The sequence below is a fragment of the Aegilops tauschii genome, chromosome 4 (genome assembly GCF_002575655.3).
Source record: "Aegilops tauschii subsp. strangulata cultivar AL8/78 chromosome 4, Aet v6.0, whole genome shotgun sequence".
NCBI lineage: Eukaryota > Viridiplantae > Streptophyta > Magnoliopsida > Poales > Poaceae > Aegilops > Aegilops tauschii.
In genome coordinates this window covers 345,232,605-345,258,293 of record NC_053038.3, presented here as the reverse complement: position 1 = coordinate 345,258,293, position 25,689 = coordinate 345,232,605, and the positions used below count along the sequence as shown (strand labels likewise).

General features: G+C 41.8%; 2 protein-coding genes across 24 annotated transcripts; both read right to left on the bottom strand.

Annotated features, from left to right (window-relative positions):
• Positions 1–3,543: 3,543 nt before the first annotated feature.
• Positions 3,544–4,317, bottom strand: LOC109778696 (uncharacterized; the record flags this gene model as incomplete). Its single annotated transcript, XM_020337255.3, has 4 exons — positions 3,544–3,790; positions 3,873–3,935; positions 4,027–4,094; positions 4,212–4,317. Coding segments are annotated over 4 exons (348 nt in total), but the record flags the coding sequence as incomplete, so codon positions are not given.
• Positions 4,318–5,091: 774 nt separating this feature from the next.
• Positions 5,092–25,163, bottom strand: LOC109778721 (phosphoinositide phosphatase SAC8). Of its 23 annotated transcripts, none has more exons than XR_012182104.1 (21): positions 24,857–25,163; positions 24,648–24,722; positions 22,555–22,641; positions 21,669–21,796; positions 21,447–21,538; positions 21,252–21,309; positions 20,334–20,390; positions 20,219–20,252; positions 19,935–20,015; positions 19,745–19,851; positions 19,523–19,609; positions 19,354–19,431; positions 18,921–19,036; positions 18,663–18,761; positions 18,432–18,531; positions 6,566–6,679; positions 6,424–6,496; positions 6,238–6,331; positions 5,861–5,947; positions 5,647–5,713; positions 5,092–5,565 (listed from the first exon to the last, which is right to left on the bottom strand). XR_012182104.1 is itself a non-coding variant. In XM_020337291.4 (21 exons), the coding sequence occupies exons 1-21, from the start codon at positions 25,032–25,034 to the stop codon at positions 5,438–5,440; spliced, it is 1,935 nt and encodes a 644-aa protein (XP_020192880.1). In that variant the 5' UTR covers positions 25,035–25,163; the 3' UTR covers positions 5,092–5,437. The 23 variants fall into 23 exon arrangements, 17 of the variants coding, with proteins under 17 accessions (XP_020192880.1, XP_073352811.1, XP_073352808.1 ...); XR_012182105.1 differs by having other exon boundaries at positions 18,921–18,985; XM_020337291.4 differs by having other exon boundaries at positions 6,571–6,679.
• Positions 25,164–25,689: the final 526 nt, after the last annotated feature.

The following is a 25,689-nucleotide window of genomic DNA, read 5'->3' as shown; positions in this document are numbered from 1 at the left end:
TTGGACCCTACGGGTTCGAGAACTATGTAGACATGACCGAGACACATCTCCGGTCAATAACCAATAGCGGAACCTGGATGCCCATATTGGCTCCTACATATTCTATGAAGATCTTTACCGGTCGAACCGTTATGACAATATACGTTATTCCCTTTGTCTGTCGGTATGTTACTTGCCCGAGATTTGATCGTCGGTATCTTCATACCTAGTTCAATCTCGTTACCGGCAGGTCTCTTTACTTGTTCCGTAATACATTACCTCATGACTAACTCCTTAGTCGTTTTCTTGCAAGCTTATGATGTGTATTACCAAGAGGGCCCAAAGATATCTCTCCGATACTCGGAGTGACAAATCCTAATCTCGATCTATGCCAACTCAACAAACACCTTCGAAGATACCTGTAGAGCATCTTTATAATCACCTAGTTACGTTGTGATGTTTTGATAGCACACAAGGCATTCCTCTGGTATCTGGGAGTTGCATAATCTCATAGTCGAAGGAATATGTATTTGACATGAAGAAAGCAATAGCGATAAAACTTAACGATCATAATGTTAAGCTACGGATGGGTCTTGTCCATCACATCATTCTCCTAATGATATGATCCCGTTATCAAATGACAACTCATGTCAATGGTTAGGAAACCTTAACCATCTTTGATCAACGAGCTAGTCTAGTAGAGGCTCACTAGGGGCACGGTGTTTGTTTATGTATTCACACATGTATTAAGGTTTCCGATCAATACAATTCTAGCATGAATAATAAACCTTTATCATGAATAAGGAAATATAAAATAACAACTTCATTATTGCCTCTAGGGCATATTTCCTTCAGTTAGACAGGTGTGCCAACAGTGACTATCCTAGTTATCTTCCTTGTGAGCTTTGTCTTTGCCTTTTTTGCGCTCCTAGGGCTGCTTCGATTCAGATAAATTCCCTAGGATTTTTGGATGGTTAGAATCATTAAGAATATTTTCTAAGTTGGTCGTTTGATTCATAGGATTAAATCCTATAAATCGTATGGATTTTTTTCTAAAGAATCATGTGTACTATATTTCGTAGGAAATCTAACATTCACTCCAACCTCTTTTTATAATTTCTTTGTTTTTCCTATGGCATCAAACACTCTCTACTAACCCTATAGATTTCAAGTGGGCATGCCACTCGAAGGAGCCCTTTGGTTTACATGAATTTTCTAGGAATCATAAAGGATAGGAATTTTGTAGGAAATTTTTCTTTGGAGCTCTTTGGTTTGTAAAATGGATTCCTCTTTCTATGTAGGATAAGAACCTAGCCTTCACCTTTGAAAGGGAAAAATAGGCCTTCTTTGATTCATAGGATGGGAATATCATTGGAATAGGAAAAGCATATGAAGTGAGGTGATCGTATGTCAATTCGTAGATGGAAAGAGATGGCATTTGATGGAGAGGATAAGATTTTTTTTCCTTGAGTTTAGGCTAATGTTTTTTCTTTAAAATGTGAAGGATTGGTTTTTATCCTACATAGGAATAGAAATCCATTACTACAAACCAAATGGCTCCAAAGAAAATTTTCCTTTGAAAAGAAGGTCTTAGCCTAGACTCAGTGGGAAAATACTATCATATGCATCAAATGACATCTCTTTAGATAGAGAAATTGAGATATATGTCATCTCACTTTCTATGATTTTTCTATAAGATCTCTTTTTCTATAATTATGATATTTCTATCCCGTGAGCCAAAGGAGACCAATCCTGTATTTTTCATATTCATGTGTTTTGACAATCCTATGAATCAAAGAGAGTCATAAACTTCTTTCCAAATAGTACGGCGAAGAAACAACGGTTCGACACTCTGCCTTGCAAGGGGTGTGTCCCAGGCAATAGTGCATTCAACAATATTAGATTATCGCCTATTGGTGTGAATAACTAATGCAACACTTATGAAGTTAATCTAGTTCGTGTAGATTTGGTCTTCTTCATCAAGGGTTCGGAGCAGTGTCGGATCCCGTGGGAGTTTCGTGGGTGCTCTGGCATTCCCTCAAAAAATGCAAATCTTTTTTTATCTAGTACTCTTAGTTTAATCATATACTCCCTCCGTTTCAAAATAAGTGTCTCAAGCTTAGTACAACTCTAAGTATGAGACACTTATTTGGGACAGAGGGAGTATGTATTATAAGGATAGAATGATAAACTGACATTTTTTTTATGGTTATACCTGGCATTTTTGTTGTGAATGAGAAAATTGGCACCCTCTATGGTCAAAATCTTGGTCGGCCATTGGTTCGAAGAAAAATTGACATGCAAAAGTTTAGCTAAATGCAACAGGTTCAAATGTCAGCCGTTGGTGCTTAGCTTTTGTAGCTAAGCCTCCCTCTGTGGTCATTGGTTCAAAGAAAAGTTGACATGCAAAAGTTTAGCTAAATGCAACAGGTTCAAATGTAGCTACAAAAGCTAAGCACAAATGCAACAGGTTTAGCAAAATCTTGATCGGTCATTGGTTTGAAGAGTAGTTGCTAAGTTTTTTAATGCATTTAGCACTCCACCTTAGCACCAATGCATTGAAGGAGGTCTCAAGCTCCCACGGGGCCGGTGGCGTTGGACGGCTCGGATATTTGCACGGGAGATTGATGTGGCAGTGCCTGTGTGTCACGCTTGGGTTCACAACTAGGTGGCGCCCGAGCTAGCATGGAGTACTACTGACTACCGCCACACACATGATCAGTCAACTGGTTAAAAGATAAGAGTGGTACTCTGTCCTAGAGCGGTCGCTGATGTTTGCTCCTCTCTTTTCCCCTGGACGGAGCAGAAGGTAGCGTCAGCACGCACCGTGTTGGTGTTGGTCCATGGCCGGCGCACGGGCTGCTTTGCGTTGGTTAACCACTTTGTCCGATAAGGACCTGGAAAGTCCTCCCACTAAACACACGGGCTAATAAAAGGAAATTGCTGGGAACCGCGGCTGCGGGTGTGGCCGGCAGGAGGCCACGAGGTCCTCGTGCCACCACTCAACCATATCACCCACGCACCATCAGCTAACTCTATGCTACGTGCAGTACAACTACCGGATAGTTAGTTGATGCTACACTAGAGGCTCCTGTCTCTATTTATAGGACGGTCCATTCTCAGACCACAGAGATCACGGGGTCATACTAGTTTAGGAACTGGAGAGGCGACATGGCAAGTGGAAAAGGGAACTAGCAAGCAGCCTAACCTCATCAATAGACGGTCCAACCGGAGAAGCCTCCAACCAATGGCTGGCACACGCCACCCGTGTCTTCTCTTAGCACCATTCAGCCCGCAAGCAAAATATGCCTCCTCGTACCATTTATCCGTCCACGATAAGAGCTACTTCCTGCATCCAATAATGTAAGACGTTTTTTAACACTATACTAATAATAAAAAACGTCTAAAAGGAATAGTACATGTATGGCGCTGGCGGGTGAGAAGTTAATCGCACGGTCGTCAGCCATCGCGATCATGGAATTAAAACTAAGTAGTAGAGAGTAGATACATGTATCCGTCCACAATCATTCCCACTTGTTGCTAAAAGGCAACGTCTTGCTCTCGTTTCATTTAACACGCGCAGACCAGTGCAGCAGCCAGGCATGCTAAACGCATTGGTATTACTCCCTCCGTTTCATAATATATAAGGCGTTTTTGACACTACATCACACGCTCGAAGACCAGATGATTGGTTTATGAATCACGATGGCCACCACCATCTCTTGGTCTCCAGGGATTTCCTGATCTGCTGACCGAGGGTGGCAAAGTTTTCCGCCTCGCTCTCAAACTCTGCGGATTCTTCGACCATTTTCTGGCATCCAAGAAACAGGATATCAGATTTACCTTACTCTCTTGGCGTCGATTGAACAACAGAAGGAACCAAATCGTTTTACCGCGAGTTTCTCCTGCCGCTCCATGAGCTTATCCTTTGCGTGCGCCGCTGCCGTGGCAGCATCCTGGAGCGCAATTTACAGCTACTAGCTAAATCAGCAAGAGACAAGCAATATAGGGGTACATGCAAAATTCAAAGGTGAAGAAATATAATACCCCGTTGAATTTATATTTTGTGAGGATCTCTTGGGTGCTTCTCATTCTCGGTTGCTCGACCTCCGGCTCTGGTAGCAGATAGTAGTTCACATTGTTGTCAGAAAAAAGGGGGGGGGGGGGGGGGGGGGGGGTATTTGTTTGTTTGTATCCTTGGAATTGGATGCAAGAGACCCCCTTAACCTTACCCACTTTATTGTTCCAATTAAAAATGGACCAAGAGGACGACGGCTCGTTCTTCGGATCATCGGTGCTTGCCATCGGCTTCTCGCTTAGGTTTCGTGTGGTGAAACTTTATTTCAATTGCGTTTTTCCCTTTGAATCCTTCTCAGTGTGATCGATGCCACCAAGAACTCACAGCTATTAGATCATCCTGCGTTGGAAACTTCATGTTTAGCCAGCAGAACAGACAATTGAGAGGAGATCAAAGGAATCTCAACATTCCTTGCCGCCTTATCTGGTAGCCGGAATCCAGCAGAACAGACGGAGACATTTAGAGCCAATTCACCTGCGACAGAGGATGCTTGACGGACGAACGGAGCCTTGTTCTACGCTACGAAATCCAAGGTGAATTCGAGATCCCAATGTGGATAGCAGCCAGCAAAGAGAGCAAACACAGAGGCGGTCTTTTTCTTTCTGGCCACCAACGTTTGGTTGGCCACCTTGAACTGTGGCGTGCCACCAATATCTTGGGAGCGCTTATTTTTGGGCAGCATACGCCTGTCATTTTTTTTCTTCCTTTTTCGAACTATATATGTTCTGGCTATGGGCATCTGGGAGTTCAGAACGATCTAGCTGAAACTACCCACGGAAGCCACAAACATAGATAGAACGCATGTGCTAATTGGAAAAGAAAAGAGAAAAACATGTGCAGGCAAAACGGCCTCAAGAGAATCGATCTTGCTCCAAGGATACAGCATATGCACGGGGCCTTCTGAAAGACCACGCCCCAGGCGGAGGTGTTCAGGACCCAGGTATGCAGTTGCCACCAACGAGCCGGACAACTTACCGCTGTCTGTCCTGGGTTAAGCTGGCATTATACAAGAGCCAACCTCTCACTCTGGAGTATGCCTGTCAAATTCAGTAATTTCAAATTCCGTGCAAGCAATTTCACAAGTTTAAGATACAGAAACTGTGCGGTAGAATCCAGTGTTACAGTTTAACCTTAGTTTACAGTAAGTACTACAAGACGGTGTGTCTCTGACTGCACAATCCACTATTTACCAGGAAACCAGACAATCTAACCAGGTGTTACAAAATTAACTTCAGATTTACCGGACCAGCAAGCCAACCTTTCCCTTGTTTAATCTATCTACGCTGACAGCGGACACGTAGCTTGCTATCAACACTTCATATCCCTTCAGATTCCAACAACAAAGCTCTGAGAACTGGACAAGAGAAAAGGGGCCGCAAACTAGATCAGACCACATAAGCGGGGTCTAGAGCAGAGCTGCTTCCCATTCGCTTTCACCAAGGCTACCACTCCGGCTGTCAAGCCAGCGAAGATGATGGACGAGATGAGGTGTTGTGCGCTCCGTCCAACTGCAGACGGGAAGACCAGATCATCAGTAATACACGGTGCTAAACAGGAACCATCGGAGCAAAGATGGGTTCAAGGCAGACCTTGACTAAGAGTGAAAGTTGTGACAGTGATCCCACCAACTATGATTGCCGACGCCACAGGAAGATACTTTCTCCCAGCAAATGTAAAACTTATATCAGAATCGATTGCATGGTTAATGCTGCATGGTTGGTTGAAGAACAGGAAGAGTTGCGAAAACCATCTATAAATGAGAGGAACCATACTAAGACAGAGAAGATGGACAAGGCTGCTTACTGGTGCAGATTCAAATCCAATGATTTGAAAAGGAGAAGAACTGCTTTTGCTGACCGTGTAGTAACCACTGATAAGATCTAGAGCATCCTAAAGTTGAAATTTTTGGTTTCAGAAGAACCATACGATTAGCACAACTTTGTAAAATATAACTCCAGTAAAAAGAACAGGTGTTACAAGTGATAATCTAGCATGAAGCGTGGGGGCAAGTTATAATCTAGCAACGAACAAACTGTATCAAAAGCTAACTGAAAGAAACATACCTAAAAACAATTATTTTCTGATAAAAGTAGGACATCTATTCATGATAGCAAATATTAGGTGGGAATGCAAGATAGTTCGTGTGGAACATCAGAAACGACCATATGTTGACAACTTACTTGTCGCACTCCATCATGAAAATTGTTCAAATAATACCGGGAAAGAGCGCTCATGCCATCTTTAATCAATCCAGGCAATGTCTGCCTTCCATACCTGTGTTATTTGAGTTGTCAAGAACTGGACGATATGCACATAACAAAGTTGATTCAGGAAAGATTGATGTAGCAAGATATGCTAGAAATTACCTCACAAGGTCTCCCTTTAAGGCATAAGAACCAGCATATTCAAGGCTTAGCTCATCACCATGCTCAACCCACACTGCATGTATTAAGCATGAATACAATACATGTAAAACTGTCTAAAGCACCATACTAAACATCACCATACCTTACATTTTTTAAATTTATCGTTAATGATATCAGATTGAGAGATACTTTCAGCTGATGATAATGCCCCCATTCGCTGCAGCTGTGAGTCCAAAGATTTTCTTGCAAGGAAACTCTGGAAAGCAGCACTCAAAAAGAATTCACCATGACGATATGAAATGATTCAGCAAGGTGTTCATCAGACAATTAAAAGTAGCAAGGTCTGAATCACGAAAAATTAAGTCTGTCAATCAAAATAATGTGATATCAATCACATGAATATTTAGACCTTCCTATTGTATTTTAGTCAAGGTTACTGTTCATTCAGCTGCAACCTCAATATAGTCGCAAGGGAGTATAGTTGCTTCAAGGAACTAAGTGAAAGTGCAACTATCCCTGTGTGGTTTTGGTAATTCCTAACAACATATAGCTCATTGAGCTAATGCTATTCCAAGATGAATATTTTAGGAAAGCTCAATGATTGGCATGGCATGGATTAGAAAGTGGACCCTTCAAAATGCTAAGGACAAAAGATTGGCTCAAGTTCAAAGCACAAGACTCTACATTTTCTATTTTAGTGATCCAAGATCACATTGAGTCTATAGAAAAAGCCAATACTATTAAGAAGGGATAAGGTGTTGCTTAATGAGGTTCTTGCTCAAAATGCTTAGTGATATGCTCCAAAACCCTCCACTACTTTCTCACATCCACATATGTCCCAAACCAAAAAGTCTAACTCGGCCCCACCGAAATTTCATATCCAGAGCCACCGAGTTCAGTTGACATAGTCACTGCCAGAAACCCTAGTCTTTTCGGTCTCACCGATAGGGATCTCGGTCTCACCGAGATGGGATTGTAATCTCTCTGTTTCCCTTCGTAACGTTTCGGTCAAACCGAGAAGAGCGATCAGTCCCACCGAGATTGCAATGCAAATACTCTGTTTCCTTTTCGTAACGTTTCGGTCTAACCGAGATGAGCGAATCGGTCCCACCGAGTTTGCCTGACCAACTCTCTGTTAGTCTATTACCAAAATCGGTCTCACCGAGTTTGTGTAATCGGTCTCACCGAGATTACGTTATGCCCTAACCCTAATGATATCGGTCCCACCGAAACACCTAACGGTCACATTATGAACCAAATCGGTCTGACCGAGTTCTTTGAATCGGTCCCACCAAGTTTGGTGATTTGTGTGTAACGGTTAGATTTTGTGTGGAGGCTATATATACCTCTCCACCCACTCTTCATTCGTAAAGAGAGCCATCAGAACATGCCTACACTTCCAACACATATTTTTTGAGAGAGAACCACCTACACTTGTGTTGAGGTCAAGATATTCCATTCCAACCACATAAATCTTGATCTCTAGCCTTCCCCAAGTTGCTTTTCACTCAAATCTTCTTTCCACCAAATTCAAATCCTATGAGAGAGAGTTGAGTGTTGGGGAGACTATCATTTGAAGCACAAGAGCAAGGAGTTCATCATAAACACACCATTTGTTACTTCTTCGAGAGTGGTGTCTCCTAGATTGGCTAGGTGTCACTTGGGAGCCTCCGACAAGATTGTGGAGTTGAACCAAGGAGTTTGTAAGGGCAAGGAGATCGCCTACTTCGTGAAGATCTACCCTAGTGAGGCAAGTCCTTCGTGGGCGACGGCCATGATGGGATAGACAAGGTTGCTTCTTCGTGGACCCTTCGTGAGTGGAGCCCTCCGTGGACTCGCGCAACCGTTACCCTTCGTGGGTTGAAGTCTCCATCAACGTGGATGTACGATAGCATCACCTATCGGAACCACGGAAAAAATCTCCGTGTCAACATTGCGTTTGCTCCCTCAAACTCCTCCCTTTACCTTCATATGCAATTGTTTTACATTCCGCTGCTATACTCTTAGAATTGCATGTGTAGGTTGATTGCTTGACTTGTGCTAAGTTGCTAAAATCTGCCAAGAACTAAAATTGGAAAAAAGCTAGATTTTTATTTGGTCAAGTAGTCTAATCACCCCCCCCCTCTAGACATACTTTCGATCCTACAAGTGGTATCAGAGCTTTGGCCTCCATTTGCTTTGATTTCCATAGCTTTTGGTGGTCATAGCCTTTGTTTCACAACCTAGGAGAGTATGGCGTCTAGCGAGGGAAATTACCACCGTAGAGGTCCTTACTTTGATGGTACAAATTTTGCTAGTTGGAAGCATAAGATGAAAATGCATATTCTTGGACATAACCCCGCCGTTTGGGCTATTGTGTGTATTGGCTTGCAAGGTGAATTCTTTGATGGGAGAGAACTAAACCATGAAGCTACCGCGGAAGAGTTGAAGATGCTACAATACAATGCTCAAGCTTGTGATATTCTCTTCAACGGACTGTGCCCCGAAGAATTCAACAAAATCAGCCGTCTTGAGACTGCAAAGAAAATTTGGGATACTTTGATTGATATGCACGAAGGTACCGACTCCGTCAAGGAATCCAAATTGGATGTGCTTCAAAGTCAACTTGACAAGTTCAAAATGAAGGATGGTGAAGGTGTCGCTGAAATGTACTCTAGGCTTGCTCTCATCACAAATGAGATTGCCGGCTTAGGAAGTGAAGAGATGACCGACAAATTCATCATCAAGAAAATCCTAAGAGCCTTGGATGGAAAATATGATACTGTGTGCACATTGATTCAAATGATGCCCAATTACAAAGATCTCAAGCCAACGAAAGTCATTGGAAGAATTGTTGCTCATGAGATGTCACTCAAGGATAAGGAAGAGATTCACAACAAGTGAAGTGGTGCTTACAAAGCCTCGTGTGATGCTCCCACATCATCAAGTGAGAAGCAAACCTTCAATGAAGAATTGAGCCTAATGGTGAAGAACTTCAACAAGTTCTACAAGAGTAGAAGCAAGGAAAGAAGTTCCAAGTCAAGGTCCTACAATGACAAAAGATCTTCTAGTCGTGAGCGTAATTGCTACAATTGTGGAAGATCAGGACACTACTCCAATGAGTGTACGGCCCCCTACAAAAGAAGAGAAGATTCTCCCAAAAGAAGAAGTAGAAGAGAGGAATCACCACCAAGAGAAAGGAGGAGTAGAGATGATCGTTATGAACGAAAACCCTCTCGGAGAAGCAAGGACTCGGAAAGGAAGGAAAAGTCATCAAGGAGCTACACAAAAAGAAGACATCAAGCTCATGTTGGTGAATGTGTATCCGGCTCCGACTCCGACAATTACTCCGAAAGAAGTTATCACTCCGACTCCGAATATACTCAAGATGAAGGTGTTGCCGGTCTAGCACTTATGTCAACCAACTCCTACGACATATTTGACTCACCAAATGAAGGAATTGGAAGATGCTTCATGGCCAAAGATCCAAAGGTAACACATCCCGAGTATGTTGATTTCAATAGTGATGAAGATGATTTGCTAGGTGATGATGATTTACTTGTTGACAACTCTAGTGATGAAAACTATGATGAAACGTCAATTAATCATGCTAATCAAGATAAAACGAATGATGATGATAAGAAGGAGATTGAGCGTCTAACTAAAGAACTAAACACTCTTAAGTTAGTTCATGAAACTACCTTGGAAGATCATCAAGAACTAAAGACTCATGATAAGCTACGCTTTGAAAAGCTCAACCTTGAGCAAGAGCATGAGTTTTTAAAGGCAATCAATGATGATCTTCACAAGAAAAGTTTTTCTTACATTGCCAAGCGTTTACTCTTGTCTACTTACATGCCACAAGTTAAATCTAGCAACAAGAACAAGAAAGATGCTTCATCTAGTAGTAACAACAATCATGCTAAATCCAATGTTGTTGCTTCTAGTAGTTCTCTTGATCCACTAATGATTCTCTTAGCCAAGTTACACTTGACTAAGAGAATAGCTTATTGAAGGAAATTATAGAGAAAGGTGTTTACAAGAGCCTTGCCGGAAGTAAGCAATTTCAGGAAATCGTACGCAAGCAAGGAAGACACCGGAAGAATCAAGGTGTTGGTTTTGAACGCAAGTTCAATGCCAATGGAGTTGAGTGGGAAGAAGATCAATACCCCAAGACGAAGTTTGTTCCTCAACAAGAGAAGTATGATCCTACTTCCTTCACAGGGACACAAGCTCAAGATGACCTTCCACCACAAGACCACAAGCAAAAAGGCAAGGACAAGGTTCAAGAGGAAATTGATGCATTTGAAGAAGCACCTAAGGCCTTGGTTAAGTGGGTTCCCAAGACTACATCAAGTTTTACCTCATCAAGTACGACTACGACTCCAAGGATTCCCATCAAGATGGTGTGGATCCCGAAGAAGAAGAACTAGGAAGTTCTTGAGGGTGACCCCGCCAACATACTTCACTCTTATCATTTTGGCGAGAACAAGTGCAAACAACTTTCATATCTTGCACTAGTTTAAGGAGTCACAAACCCTCTTGTTGATAAGACAAGGGACAAGGTAACCTAATGCTTTCATGGACATCATCTTGTGTATGCATCACTCTATGTCTATGGATATCCCTGTTTGTTCCTTGTGGGACTAACCCGTGTAGGTATTGAAAGTGCAACTCATTTCAAAGGATTGCTCCAAATGATCTACATCAACATCGAGCGTCTACATCTTCAACACATACATGAAGTCATCATCGACAAAACCCAAGGTTAGTTCATCCCTCTTAGGGGGATATCACATCTAGGGGGAGCTTTACTCTAATCAATTGAGCTAAAGCAACTCTAATGGTGTGAACACAACAATGCTTTATGTAAAAGTGGTAACCCCACTCGTGCTTAAACGATGAGTATGACCTATGATCAAATGTTCTCATTTGACTCCTAAGTCAATATACTCATATATAGATGACCTAGTCATCGCCAAATTGCTTGATAGATGCTAGAGTGATTGTGCATGCTTTGTCACATATTTCATTTGCCATTTTATTGTGTGAGCATGTTGGTTGCATATTTTACTCATTTGAGGACATCCATTTGTTGTTTTGATTGTTTGGCTTTTTCTCTTTTGCCAAATGGATGGACAAGAATGCCTAAGAACTCCCTCTAGCTATCTATGTTTTCCTCGTCTCAAACTCTATTCATGCTACATCACAAAGTTTGATCAAGTCAGATTCGAACCACTCTGTGTGAGGAGCACTCGGAGTTCCCGATTCGTCATAGACTTAAACCTCCAAAACCTCTTTGTGCATCTCGGTCTAACCGATTCATCCCTTTCAGTCCTACCGAGATTACTAAGTTGATCTAGGGTTTTCAATCTCGGTGCAATCGATTAGAACCTTTCGGTCACACCGAGTTGCAGTAACTGCTTGCAGTTTTGCATCTCGGTGCCACCGAGTCGTTCCACTTGGTCACACCGACAGTGTCAGGTTATATATACCGACGGGCCAAATTTTGGAAAAATTTCCGAACCTCCTCGCCCGCGCATAACCTGCTCTGCCTCTTCGGGTCTCCGGGTCGTCCTCTCGTCGCCAGCGACCTCCCGCCGCTGGTCTCCACCGCCGTCAACGGCAATCTGCCCCGCCGTTGCCGCCATAGCAAGTTCGCCGCCGAACTAGGGTACGAACTTGAACTTTGTGCTAATCCTTAACTCTGATTCCTAGCACATTGCTTTGCCATGATTCTTGCCATGATTGAAATCATCCTGTCCAGCGAAATCATCCCGTAGATTAGCTTTGATTTGAAAATTTAGGGTTAGGTCTCCGCCGAATTCATCTCGGACCGACCGAGTTGTAGAAATCGGTCTCACCGATTTGGCTTAGGCCAGAGCACATGCATTTTCGGTCTGACAGAAAATTGCAAATCAGTGTGACCGAGTTCGATTCTCTCTGAAACCCTAGCAGTCTCGGTACCACCGAACTGTGACTCGGTCTGACCGAGTTCACTAGTTTAGGTTCCAAAAGCTGCTTCGGTATCACCGAGTTTATAAATCGGTAGCTCCGAAATGCTTTCTGTGAAGAACTAAAACTAAGTTTTTAAGTCATCTGTTTGGCAAAACTCCTGTACTTTGTGATGCTCATCTTCTCTACCTCATCTATAATCTATTCACAAGGTCTGCTGTCAAAGAGTTTGCAAATATGTCTGACCAGAGTGACAGCCAGAACAAGTATGAACAGCAGGTGGAGATGAGTGAGGGCTCAGATCCCTCCAGCAGTTATGATGAGGGCAGCAGGAGCACTCCCAGCAACCTGCCAAAGGCTGCTACCAGGACAAGGAAGAAGAGGAATTCTGACTCTGAGGATGAAGACTATGTGGCAGTTGAAGATGAAGTCACTTCAAAGAAAAAGGTGCTGAAGAAAGAGTATGGCACAGCTGCTGCAACAAAGCCTGGTCTCAAAACAAAGGCTCCAGCAAGAAGACAGCCCATGTCTAAGCCAAGAAAAGTTGCTACAGGTGAAACTATGAAGTTCACCATTGAGTCTGAAGAAGAGGCAGCCGGTGAAGATAAGAAGAAGAGGGCCAGAACCACTACTGCCAGAGTTCTTGGCAAGCCCTCAATGAGGAAAGATTCTGAAGAGGAAGAGGATGCTGCACCAGCACCCAAAGCACAAAAGCTTATGGGGGATGCAATTAAATCAGGGGCTACTCCATCTAAGCCCAAACCTGCTCCCAAGGCTGCTGCTCCAGCTCCAAAGCCCAAACCTAAGAGGAGCACTAGGAACATCCCTGCTGAAGAGAAGAACAAGGCCCCAGTGCCTGAAGCTGCTGAAGAAGAGGAAGATGACTCTGTTGTATTGAGGAAGCTGAAACCCAAGATCCCTGACCACACTGATGCACACCCAGTTGCAGAGAACATGAAAATCAGGAAGGATGCAGGATTGAGACTATGGAGACAGTCTGATCCATATGCTATCAGGAGAAGGACTGTTGTGGACTATAGGTTTCACACTAAGGAACAGCAGGACTTCTATGAGACAATTATGCTTGATAAGAAGCCCATTGTGTGTGACATGACTGGGAGTTCATCAAGGAGAATGAGGATCACTTCCCTGGAGTGCTTGATAGCTTCAAGGCATGCGGAGTTGACACTTTTGTTGCCCAGAAGCTCACCAAGTGGAATGATGAGCTCATCATGCAGTTCTACTCCACTGCCCACTTCTATCCAGATGGAAGGATAGTGTAGATGTCTGAGGGTACTAGGTACCAGTCTACAGTTGAGGAATGGGCCAAGCTTATCAATGCTCATGAGGAACATGAGGATGACTTGGATATCTATGCAGAGAAGAAGAAAGACCACAACTCAATGGCCAACATGTACAAAAAGATCCCAGATGCTGCTTTAGATACACATAAGTTTGGATCTGTTCACTACTTGTTGTCTGGTCTGCCAACTATCAACTGGATCTTAAGGCACACACTGCTACCCAAGTCAGGTGATCACAAGATGATCTGAGGACATGCAATCAACTCGCTGCATATATTTGATGTCCCACAGAAGTTCAAAGTCATGAGCCTGATTGTAGAGACAATCAAGAGGACTGCTGCTGACCAGAAGAGAAGCTGTGGGTATGCCCCACAAATTCAGGAGCTCATCAACTCAAAGATGGGCAAAGGCAAGTAAATTTTGGATAAGGAGCACCTGCCCATCTATCCTGAATTTGAAAATAACACAGTTATGATGAATGAGAATGAACCATCTTCAGCTCAAGCACAGGAAAAGAGAGAGAAGGCTAAGGCAGAGAAGGCTGCAAAGATGCCAACAGTAGAGGAGGCATCTCAGGTATTTTTGAAGAGCAAGCAAGACCAGCTTGGATATCTGATCCAATCCACTCTGAGGATTGAGAAGGGCTTGACCACCCTGACCAAGAACCAGGAGAGCTTGGAGAGGATTATTGAGACAAAATTCTATGACCTTGATGTCAAGGTAACAGAGATTCAAACTGCAGTTGAGCAACTTCAGGAGTAAGCTGAGGAGAAGAAGGGCAAGTCTACCATAGATGTTTTTGCCAGAGTGCCCAGAGGACAGAGATCTGCTGCAGTGCTAGTGACAGACACTAGAGCTACAACATCAGCACCAGCAGCTACAGCTCCAGTTCCACCTCCAGCAGCTACTCCACTAGCTCCAGCTACCTCATCTGAAGCCTTCGTCCTTGGAGTTCTCTCAACACCACCTTCCGAAGATCAAGCCTGAGAGTCGTTTAGCACTATGCATTTTTTAACTTTTTGGTAACTTGTTGCCAAAGGGGGAGAAAAATGTATAGATCATAGGCTTCGAGAGAGAGTGTTGCCTTTTTATTCTCTCTTGCTATTTTGGTTGAAACTTTATTGTGTGCTTGTGTGAGATACTACTTTGTGTCCTTGTGAGATATTTATTTGATCATGTGTTTGATCATATGCTACCTTTAATGCTTGTTGGATGATATTATCTTTATATCCTCTTATGATCATTCACTTTGCTTAGTGATGAGTGCATGTGTTTTAATCTCTATCATTTTGAGCGCTCTACCAAGATGTATGTGACATGGAAGAGTAACCATGATCCTAATCGATTGTGCATTTGCATTCAAAAGCAAATTTAAATAATGCACAAATTTAGGGGGAGCTCTTGCTTATCACATACTTCTCAAAGCGACGATGTTTTTCAATCTTATTTATCATTGTCGAAGCTTTGATCTATATGTTGTCATCAATTACCAAAAAGAGGAAGATTGAAAGTGCAACTATCCCTGGGTGGTTTTGGTAATTCCTAACAACATATAGCTCATTGAGCTAATGCTATTCCAAGATGAATATTTCAGGAAAGCTCAATGATTGGCATGGCATGGATTAGAAAGTGGACCCTTCACAATGCCAAGGACAAAAGATTGACTCAAGCTCAAAGCACAAGACTCTACATTTTCTATTTTAGTGATCCAAGATCACATTGAGTCTATAGGAAAAGCCAATACTATTAAAAAGGGATGAGGTATTGCTTAATGAGGTTCTTACTCAAAATGCTTAGTGATATGCTCCAAAACCCTCCACTACTTTCTCACATCCACATATGTCCCAAACCAAAAAGTATAACTCGGCCCCACCGAAATTTCATATCCAGAGCCACCGAGTTCAGTTGACATAGCCACTGCCAGAAACCCTAGTCTTTTCGGTCTCACCGATAGAGATCTCGGTCTCACTGAGATGGGATTGTAATCTCTCTGTTTCCCTTCGTAAAGTTTCGGTCAAACCGAGAAGAGCGATCGGTCCCACCGAGATTGCAATGCAAATACTCTGTTTCCTTTTCGTAACGTTTCGGTCCAATCGAGATGAGCGAATCGGTCCCACCGAGTTTGCCTGACCAACTCTCTGTTAGTCTATTACCAAAATCGGTCTCACCGAGTTTGTGTAATAGATCTCACCGAGATTACGTTATGCCCTAACCCTAATGATATCGGTCCCATCGAGTTGACGTGTCGGTCCCACCGAAACACCTAACTGTCACATTATGAATCAAATCGGTCTGACCGAGTTCTTTGAATCGGTCCCACCGAGTTTGGTGATTTGTGTGTAACGGTTAGATTTTGTGTGGAGGCTATATATACCACTCCACCCACTCTTCATTCGTAAAGAGAGCCATCAGAACATGCGTACACTTCCAACACATATTTTCTGAGAGAGAACCACCTACACTTGTGTTGAGGTCAAGATATTCCATTCCAACCACATAAATCTTGATCTCTAGCCTTCCCCAAGTTGCTTTCCACTCAAATCTTCTTTCCACCAAATCCAAATCCTGTGAGAGAGAGTTGAGTGTTGGGGAGACTATTATTTGAAGCACAAGAGCAAGGAGTTCATCATCAACACACCATTTGTTACTTCTTGGAGAGTGATGTCTCCTAGATTGGCTAGGTGTCACTTGGAAGCCTCCGACAAAATTGTGAAGTTGAACCAAGGAGTTTGTAAGGACAAGGAGATCGCCTACTTCGTGAAGATCTACCCTAGTGAGGCAAGTCCTTCGTGGGCGACGGCCATGATGGGATAGACAAGGTTGCTTCTTCGTGGACCCTTCGTGAGTGGAGCCCTCCGTGGACTCGCGCAACCGTTACCCTTCGTGGGTTGAAGTCTCCATCAACGTGGATGTACGATGGCACCACCTATCGGAACCACGGATAAAAAATCTCCGTGTCAACATTGCGTTTGCTCCCTCAAACTCCTCCCTTTACCTTCATATGCAATTGTTTTACATTTCGCTGCTATACTCTTAGAATTGCATGTGTAGGTTGATTGCTTGACTTGTGCTAAATTGCTAAAATCTGCCAAGAACTAAAATTGGGAAAAGGCTAGATTTTTATTTGATCAAGTAGTCTAATCACCCCCCTCTAGACATACTTTCGATCCTACACTAAGGCTGAACCAAGCCAGAACTATATTATGGTTTTTTGATGGAAACCTGTAGGGGAGGCTCCGGCAATAACTTTTATTTACTATTAAAAAATATTTAATTAAAGAGATATTAACAATACTGAGGGGGCTGTACAAACACAGATGAGAGGAAGGGGCTACAGAACTTAAACAAGGGAGCTAATCCAGGCTCAGAGAGAAGCTGCAAGCTCCTCACTCATTAAGAAAGCTAAGAGAAGGAGATCCTTCTTGACGAGGAGAGACAAGCAAAAAAACGAAATAGAGCCATGGCTACATGGATCCCCTTTCTTTAAAACAAATACAGTATTTTAAAACCTCAAAATACCGAAATTTGTTTTACATCTATATATAGATGCGTAGTGTGTAAGTATAAATTTTCATTAGTATATCTTTTCAGTTGTGATGTACGCAAAAAAGACAAATATGTGGATTAAAAAATAGAGTTACTATTTGCTTTTATGGATCCACAAATTTGTCTTTTCTATGCAGCTTAAAAACTAATGCATTTCTCAATAAGATTTTGCAAATATATCTGTGGGAAAAAAAGGTTTTAAACTTCAAAATGTGTTTTTTGCCCTTTTGGAAATACAGGGCTGCGTGAAGCCTGAGAGCAAAATTGCCAAACCCAGACCAAGAGGTTAGGTTACGAGGGCTAACATTGTCAAAGATCGTAGCATTTCGTTGCTTCTAGATGTTCCAGGCGACAAGGACAAAGCCTCCATGAAGAAACGATTGTGGAAGTGAATCTTTGCATCTCAAGATGATCAGAGTCAGAGCTGGTGTCCAGGGGAATGCCAATGGGACATACCCATTCATATATCCTATAAAGTGAATACCCACTAAGTGCATTCACATGAGTCCATGTCATCTGCATGCTCCAACCCAGCTGCCCCCTTGAAGATATCGTTGCTTACGAGCTTCTCGACTCCCACAAAGATTGTATTCATAAGAATTTTGTGCTACACATCCCACAGCAATGTACATCTTCTAGTTAATCCCTTATATTACTCCCTCCGTTCCATAATGTAGTGCATATAGATTTTTTTGAAAAGTCAAACTGTGCAAACTTTGACCAAGTTTATAGATAAACCTATTTATATCTATAATACCAAATATATAAAATATGAAACTACATCTTATGATGAATCTAATGATATATGATTGGCATTCTAGATGTAAATGTTTTCGTCCACATGGTCAAAATTTGCGAGGTTTAACTTTTTTTTAAATCTATATGCACTACATTGTGGAACGGAGGGAGTAATGTCTAACTAATATGTAAATAATTACAAGAAATTAGGCTGCTCTTTGATCTTTGCAACCGAGAACTGTCTGTTATACAACTGTAATGGTGGCACAATGATCTAGACACTCAACTTAACTAGAGCGAAAAGTTTTGCAGGGGTACAGTGCTAGGAGCACAAGGTTGCAAATCCACCTACTCAGTTAGGTAAGTGTGCGTACGGTTACAAACTGTTAACTTTGTATTTCAATGAAAACCTAATGCAAATAAGTTAACAATTTTGAATAAAAACAATGTTTATCAAACTGGATCTGATAAATAAGGTGAACAGACCTGTGTCACATTTGTGCGGTCCAGGCAATCTATGCAGTTGGACCTAACGACGCCACTTTGGTCCAACAATATCTCTCCTTTAGAGTTCATAAGGAAATATCTACTCCGCTGGCCCAGAAACGAATCAAGAGCAAATTACTTGCCACAGTTAAACTTGAGTGGTTGAAATGGATACTAAAGTGGTATTATTAGGAAAAATAAAGAGTGGAATATTCGTTATTTAGAAATTACCCTTGTTTCTGAATAGCTTCCTCAATTTCATCATAGAGAACTTGCAAGTTATCAAAGTTCCCTCCGCCACAAATATGATGGAAATCAAAGTGCACATACCTGTTAGAAAAGGACAACGTTATTAGCATAGAACAAATGAATGTTATGTGACACATAATCCCTAGGATATAGTAAGTACTACTTCACTACTTGCAGCTTTGCAAATAAAAATCGATAGAATAGCTAAGCATTTTCAGGAAACATAAGCTCATAAAGCACCTGATATCAGGAAAGTTCTGCATTTCAGCAGCAAATGCATTGCTTAAATTTCCTTCATCACCTTGCTGCAATAAAAAAAAGGTCGGACAAACTGTCATCTGTCTCTGCTGTACGGCCTGAAAGAATAATCTGATTATCTGACTGAAAGTTTGATATTTTCAAGAGGTCAAGACGTAGCTACAGACAATTTTGTTTTTTCTGTTTCAGTCTTCAATTTACTAAAACAGGCTAGAACTGGGGCAAGCAAAGAACTGGGTATAATAACATGAGCAGTTCACATTTTTTTACACATGGACTGCTCGCTCTGTGCTTGATTCTACACAAGTCCTTCCATATTGTAGCTTAAAATGTAAAGACTGAAATAAATCAGCATATCATGAATTGATTTAATCACAAAACAACTCACACTTCCAATATGAATTCAAAAACTTACTTTATCGGTCAGATCAATAACCATTGTATCTCCATATCTTTGTGAAAGATCGTGAAAGTGGCGTTCAACAACCTTCGTCTGTGAGCGATAATAGTTTGAGAGAAGTCAGCAGGTTGTATTCAGTGAGAGTGGCCATTAGATATACACGTTGATGTCAATATGTTCCTACCATTTCTTCATGTTCAATAATGCTGGGTCGTGGTTTGTAGCTTAAATCCACTATCTGCTCCCAGAGAAGTGGAATAGAGCCCCGAACCTAACAAGGGAGTTGCAAAATATTAATCTAAATGTCGTCACATAACATCGCATTTATAGGATTAATATCACGTTTCCTTTGAATATGTCATGATCATCCAGCAAAGAAGCTTATCTCATTATATCATGAAATCACCTGTATAAATGAGGACGTTAAACCTTCATACTCAACCAGCTGTTCTGTCTCGACAAAATTGGCGGTGGCACCTTCAAGATTTGCACCCCTTCTCCACATTCTTGTCCCTGCAATGAATGGGTGGATGACAATGAGAAGTTAGTCCCAGTTGCTAATATCCAATTGAAATGTTAGGGAAAAAATGTACAACCTAAACGCCTGTTGCATCTCCGAGAGAATAAAGTTATTCTGACTAGTCTATCCTTCAAGGTAAATTGCTCTGTCTGAAAACGTAAAATAGTCAAGGATGGACCAACTCCTGAAGCATATTTCCTCCAATGCTGAAATTACAAATGATGGGGACAGCGTTGCATATTTGCACAATGGAAGGAGAAGCCAGTGGCCAGAAGGCAAGTACACAGTAAACAGTAACAAGTGCAGATATAGTTACTACTGTATTATATTTTCATGGAATTTGTTGAAATTTTAGGATATTTCCTTGGATCAGTGGGGTAATGAACTCATCAAGCTGCAACAACGTATAAAAATAGGTAAGTAATCTGAAAAGGAAAATCAGAAAAACGTTCGTATTCTCTTCAAATAGGATTACCTTAGTTTCAATAAGCTCCTCTAACAAATTCCTGTTCCAAACAAACCGGGGATCAGCCTGAAAAATAAAGTTAACTACTTGAAGAGCAGTGACCCTGAAAGAACCCTTTTGGTAAGTTGCCTGATTCTTTATAAGGAAAGACTAAATCAGGCAGGGTTGTAACATAATAAAGGCTTGTACAGCTTTATGGTTTTATAGCAAGTTTGATTCTCTTGTTGATCACTTCAGAATGCCAAGTATTAGGAACTCGTAGTGTGGATGTGAATCATCAGAAATACACCGATCTCAACCAAGAATGTCTGGTGAGGATGTGCCAGCTCACAATGACAGAAGAATAGAGTATATAGAGAGAGATACTATGACTTTAGTCTTTACAGTCTCAATTGTGAAGCACAGGCGTTTAAACTGTTACAGGGGTATTTTTAAGGTTTTGCTCTTTTTATATTAATTTACAGTTGCATGTGCATGTATACTGGTTAGGATGTGCTTGCACTGAAATTGTATTTTGAAATTAAGCATAAATGAAGATTAATAACAAAACTAAAAAGAACAAAGACAGTAGCCAAAAGATCCAAATACTACAGGCAATATGCAATATGCTCACCAGCTATATTTGGGTTCTAAAATATGTTATATTGTTATTTTTATAGTTTTGCTATCTGTAAAAAAAAATCTAAGTCTACTTCTACATTAAAAATTTGCCTCATCTTCAGTGGGTAGTTGCACCCTTCTACACCTAAAGTTACATGCAGATTTCTATGCAACTTTAGTCTTCATGGTGTGCAACCTGGTCGACTTAGAAAACCTGTTTCTCATGTGGCTGGGACATATCAAATTCATTGTGTTGATGAGTATGTAACAACTCAAGTATAATAAGACAGTTGAATATTAAAATGCAAATAATAAACCAATATTAACCTGCTTCCATAGCGGCTTATGTACCCTCCCCGCAGCCAGCTTTGATGCCCTCTGCAAGCTACAAATAACGAGAGCTCATATATTATAGAGAAAAGAACAGATCAAAAAATTTATCATAATTCTGCGATGCATGAAACTACATAATAAACATTTTCAGCTGCCTTTTTCCAGAGACACACATGACAGAATACTTACTTTAATGTCAAATCCCTGTCGTACGAATAATAAAGTCCGCAAGTAGTTTCTGCAATTCTCAAGAGAGACATGAAGTATGCCTCATCTCGTTTCTGCAGGCAGATGTATAAACAAGTTAAAATGCACTCTCACAAGACAAAAATATCATGTAAAGGTAATCATGTTCCGGTTATGATCAAACAATGTGAGTCAAATTGCATCAAATATTCATTTATTCCATACTTCCTCTGAAGTTAAATGCTTTATAGCCTCGTTGCAGCACAAGAATTTCATCGAATTTGCATGGTAAACTGTGGAAGCCCCATAAGAGCCAGCATCCTTGCGAGAAGTGATGACAAGTACGTAGCTTCCTGATAAGAACAAAGTTTTGAAATGTGGAACAGCCGCTCCGGCATAAAAACCTGATTTCCAGAAATGTTCTTGAAAAACAAACTAGCAGTGCTAAGGTGGAAACATACAGAAAGACACAAGAAAATCTAGAAAAACAGGGCAACAAAATATAAAAACATTATGTTTAACTGGTGACGGCCAATCAAAACATATTTCCAGGATTTACCTAGTAGTGACATAAGTTCAATTAACCCAAGCAGCAACACTTATGAATTGCTGAAAACCTGAGATTCATGCGCAACTCAGCTAACTTTACAGCACAAAGTAGAGAGCTTGCATTGTAAAGACCTGTATTTGGGGGTTTTCGTTTTTTGTTCGCCCTGGCTATTTCAGTCATCACTGTACCCCAAGAGTTTATCCTTTCTGGCAAATACGGCACTCAGACTATGCAGCGCATGGGGACATACAAACCCAATTCAAGTCAATAAATTATAGAAGAAATCTAGCTGCAAATGCAGCTTCACAAAGCACAGCACATAATCGGTGTGTGATCAATTTCTAGTTTTGAAAACAGTATCTGCTGAATTATATGTAGCCAAAAATGGAAGTTTGTGTCCAAAACACTGTGCATCTTGATGCAGCTTTCTTTAATGTAACAATTGTAAGTTACATGCTGCAGCAACTTTAGCATTTGTAGACTGCCTGAACATGCTTCTGTTCATCAATACTAGTACAGAGGCAGACAAAGAACAACAAAGTATAAGCAGGTAAATATTACCTCCGTCCCAAATTAGTTGTCTTAGATTTGTCCAGAAACGGATGTATCTAGACAAATCTGAGACACAATGTTTGCTTGATGCCAGCTCTGGATACAAATGGGCGTGATGCGATCATTCAAGTTACAGAGAGAACATTGGCTTCACAAGCAATTTTAGATCAAATTCATGTCTAAGAAGCAAACTAAAAAGATTAAAGACTAGAATATCATAAAGCTACATGTACTTCGTTCATAAGAAAATTTGAGCGAGAATGGGAAACCTTCCCAGTTCCATTACTATGAACTATCAATTACAGGAGTTCAAGTTCAGCAAAAACAAAAGAAACAGAGCATGCAAGTGGCCATCAGAAGACCAACATGTGAGATAATAGCTGAAACAGAACAAGTGGGACACAACAACTGGATACAAAGGAAATGGTCTCTCCATGATAGAATCACCGACTATACTTTGAAGAAAGTTTTTGCATTCTTTGACATCTCATTTAGCTGATCCAAGTGATTCAATAAAATTGGTTTTACAAAAACTTCTCACGGAATGCTGGATACGAAAACCTCATATAAATGAAACTAATGAAAACTCTAAATCAACCGCAGATTTATGCTTTTACTCGAAATAGCAGTGCCCACCAATTGCTTGAGCGTGAAAAAACTTTCATCATCTTTCTTTTAACTCACATGGGGATGTATCATTATACTGTTAAAACACTGTATTACATCATTATGTGGAGTTAAAGTTAAAATTGGGAATTGGCACCATTTATGCGCGATATTATATTAGAACAGAGAATTTACTTTCAACAATGAAATAGATCAACCATTGGATGTTTTGGCTTTTGTGTGATTTTCTAGCTAATATCTTTTTTTCTAGATGACCTTTATGTACTTTTAGTTTTTATCAGAATAGGTGATCAAAGATACTTCTTATCGGTTGAGTTTAAATAGCTACATACTTTAAGAAGGTTTCATTCAATCATAGCAAATGTCAGTAAATTATGGGAGTGCCATTTTTTTCTGAGAAATCTAGCATATTTTTCATTAGTTGTGATATATACAAGATACAATCATACAAGCAATATAGACTGTCAATCGGTTCCTTCTGTGAGGCACGGATTTCGATCTTGGAGTACATGTAACACATAACAGATGTTCGATGGCTATGTATAATTCATATGATAGACGACGATGTGAACAGCGATTACAACACCAACTCCAGGGCATGAGTTTCATGACCATGTTTTCTAAAATATTACTCCCAATATATTTCGGTAGGTTGATCTACATGTTCAGGAACATTAGTCCTAGTGTGCATACATTGTCATCTTCTTTGATCTTGTTTGTGTAGGTTTGAGTCTCTCCTTAACGAAAGCTAAACACGAACCTTTCTTTAGGTTTGAGTCTTTCTTATATTGAAAACTTGAAAGCAGAGTTTAAATTTGATCTCTAACTGGTGCAGCAAGCTTTTTAGTATGTTTGCTTTTGAGAGGGCGGTACATTTTCAACATGTCTTTCCAGGGAAGCTTTTCAATATGCAGAGGTACAGATACTATGCCAGATGGTCCAAGCATCCAATATGTGAAATCACACTGTAGTGAAATTTAATGATAACAGAGATTTATGGTTGGTTGCTTTTCCTTTTTTCTGTGATTTTTCTAGCATGTTTCTCTTCTTTCTGGTTAGCCCGTCATTTACTTTAATTTATAATGGAGAGTGTTAGTCCTAGAGCTGCATAAGTTGTCATTATTTTGATCTTGTTTGCATAGGTTCGAGTCTCTCCTCAACAGAAGCTAAACACGAATCTTTCTTTAGGTTTGAGTGTTTCTCCTTTATTGAAAGCAAAGTTTAGACATGCCGGGCCCGTTTCAAGCAAACTTTAGAATTGATTCCTTCCACCTGTTTCTGCCCGTTGGAGCTTTGATGAGATAGCTGGCCGGGTTGCTCAAAGTTTGGAACAAAAAATCGAAAAAATTGTAGTTTAGCTACTAGTAATATATGAACGAAACGAGCTTTCTGAACACATTTCAGAGAAGGGTTCAGTTCTGGGGGTAGTTTTTTTAATTGTTTCGGCGCGGGCAAATGTTGACAGTTTGACTCACCGGCGAGCAACCTGATCATACCGGCCACTCCGTATATCTTGGAGACCTTACAGTCGCTCCCGGCAGCGGCTTCCTCTGCACGCGAGCAAACGAACACGTAAGCAAAACACCCACTCACGAGCCGAACACGCGACACCAACCAAATCCAGGAGTGAGCCCGCTGGAAATGCGCCGCTGGAAAGCTGCCGACGGTCTAGGGCGGGCGTGACCTGGGGAGAGGGGGTGGAGGGAGCCGTCGGCGCGGGCGACAGCGAAGGCGCCGCCGCCGTCGAGCGAGCGGAAGACGTAGCGGTCGCGGAACTCCCGCAGCTCGAGCTCCCGGCTGCAGGATCCCGGGCGCAGGGGCTCGTCGGCGAGCAGCGGGGCCTCGTCGGCGTCGGTCGCCATCGGCGTGCGGGCTTGGGCTTGGCTCTGGGCTGGGCTGGACTGGTCTCTCGCCGGATCCGAAACGGGGAGAGAGAGGAGAGAGAGAGCGCGCGGGGGACAGGACAGGAGGGGTGATGACGCTGACGTGGTGCTGCGTGTGGGCCAGCCCCGGGTTTACTCGGTGGGGCCAGGGGTAGCTGACGGAAAGGGACCCGCGGGGCGCGAGCCGCCACTACCAGGTGTTTCGCGGGCGCGCCGGGCGGCTTCGGCGTGACTCGCTCGGTTTTCTTCTTTTTTTTTCGCTTCGGAGATGGCGACTGCGGACGGGTGTGCGCGACTCGTTCTTTGTTTTCCTTTCCCGACGCCGCCTGACCCGTTCCTGTCTCTGTCTCTGTTGCGGCGGGCCCCGGTTCGGACTCCCCAAAGCTCGTGGGTACTTTCGTACCGAGTCGGATCTGATTCAAAGAGCCCACTACGGGGGTACGACAAACTTCAACAATAATTGAAGAGAGATCATTACGGAGTGATTCTAGAAGAGCGATTATTACGGGGTGATTTGGGAAACCGTATATCTTCGTGCCTCCTCTATTTATTTATTTATTTTTTGCATCGATATCTTCGTGTCTCTCACGGCATAGTACCCTGAAATAACAAGATTCGCTATGTCAAAACGGAT

Bases quoted from the DNA above. Each gene is read 5' to 3' on its own strand.
- LOC109778721 (XM_020337289.4), bottom strand. From the start codon at position 25,034: ATGGCGACCGACGCCGACGAGGCCCCGCTGCTCGCCGACGAGCCCCTG. The intron at 21,539-21,668 runs GTATGGAATAAA...ATCTGCCTGCAG, and splicing joins AGCATTTAACTTCAGAGGAA to AAACGAGATGAGGCATACTT. The intron at 6,332-6,423 runs GTAATTTCTAGC...CAAATAACACAG, and splicing joins TTAAAGGGAGACCTTGTGAG to GTATGGAAGGCAGACATTGC.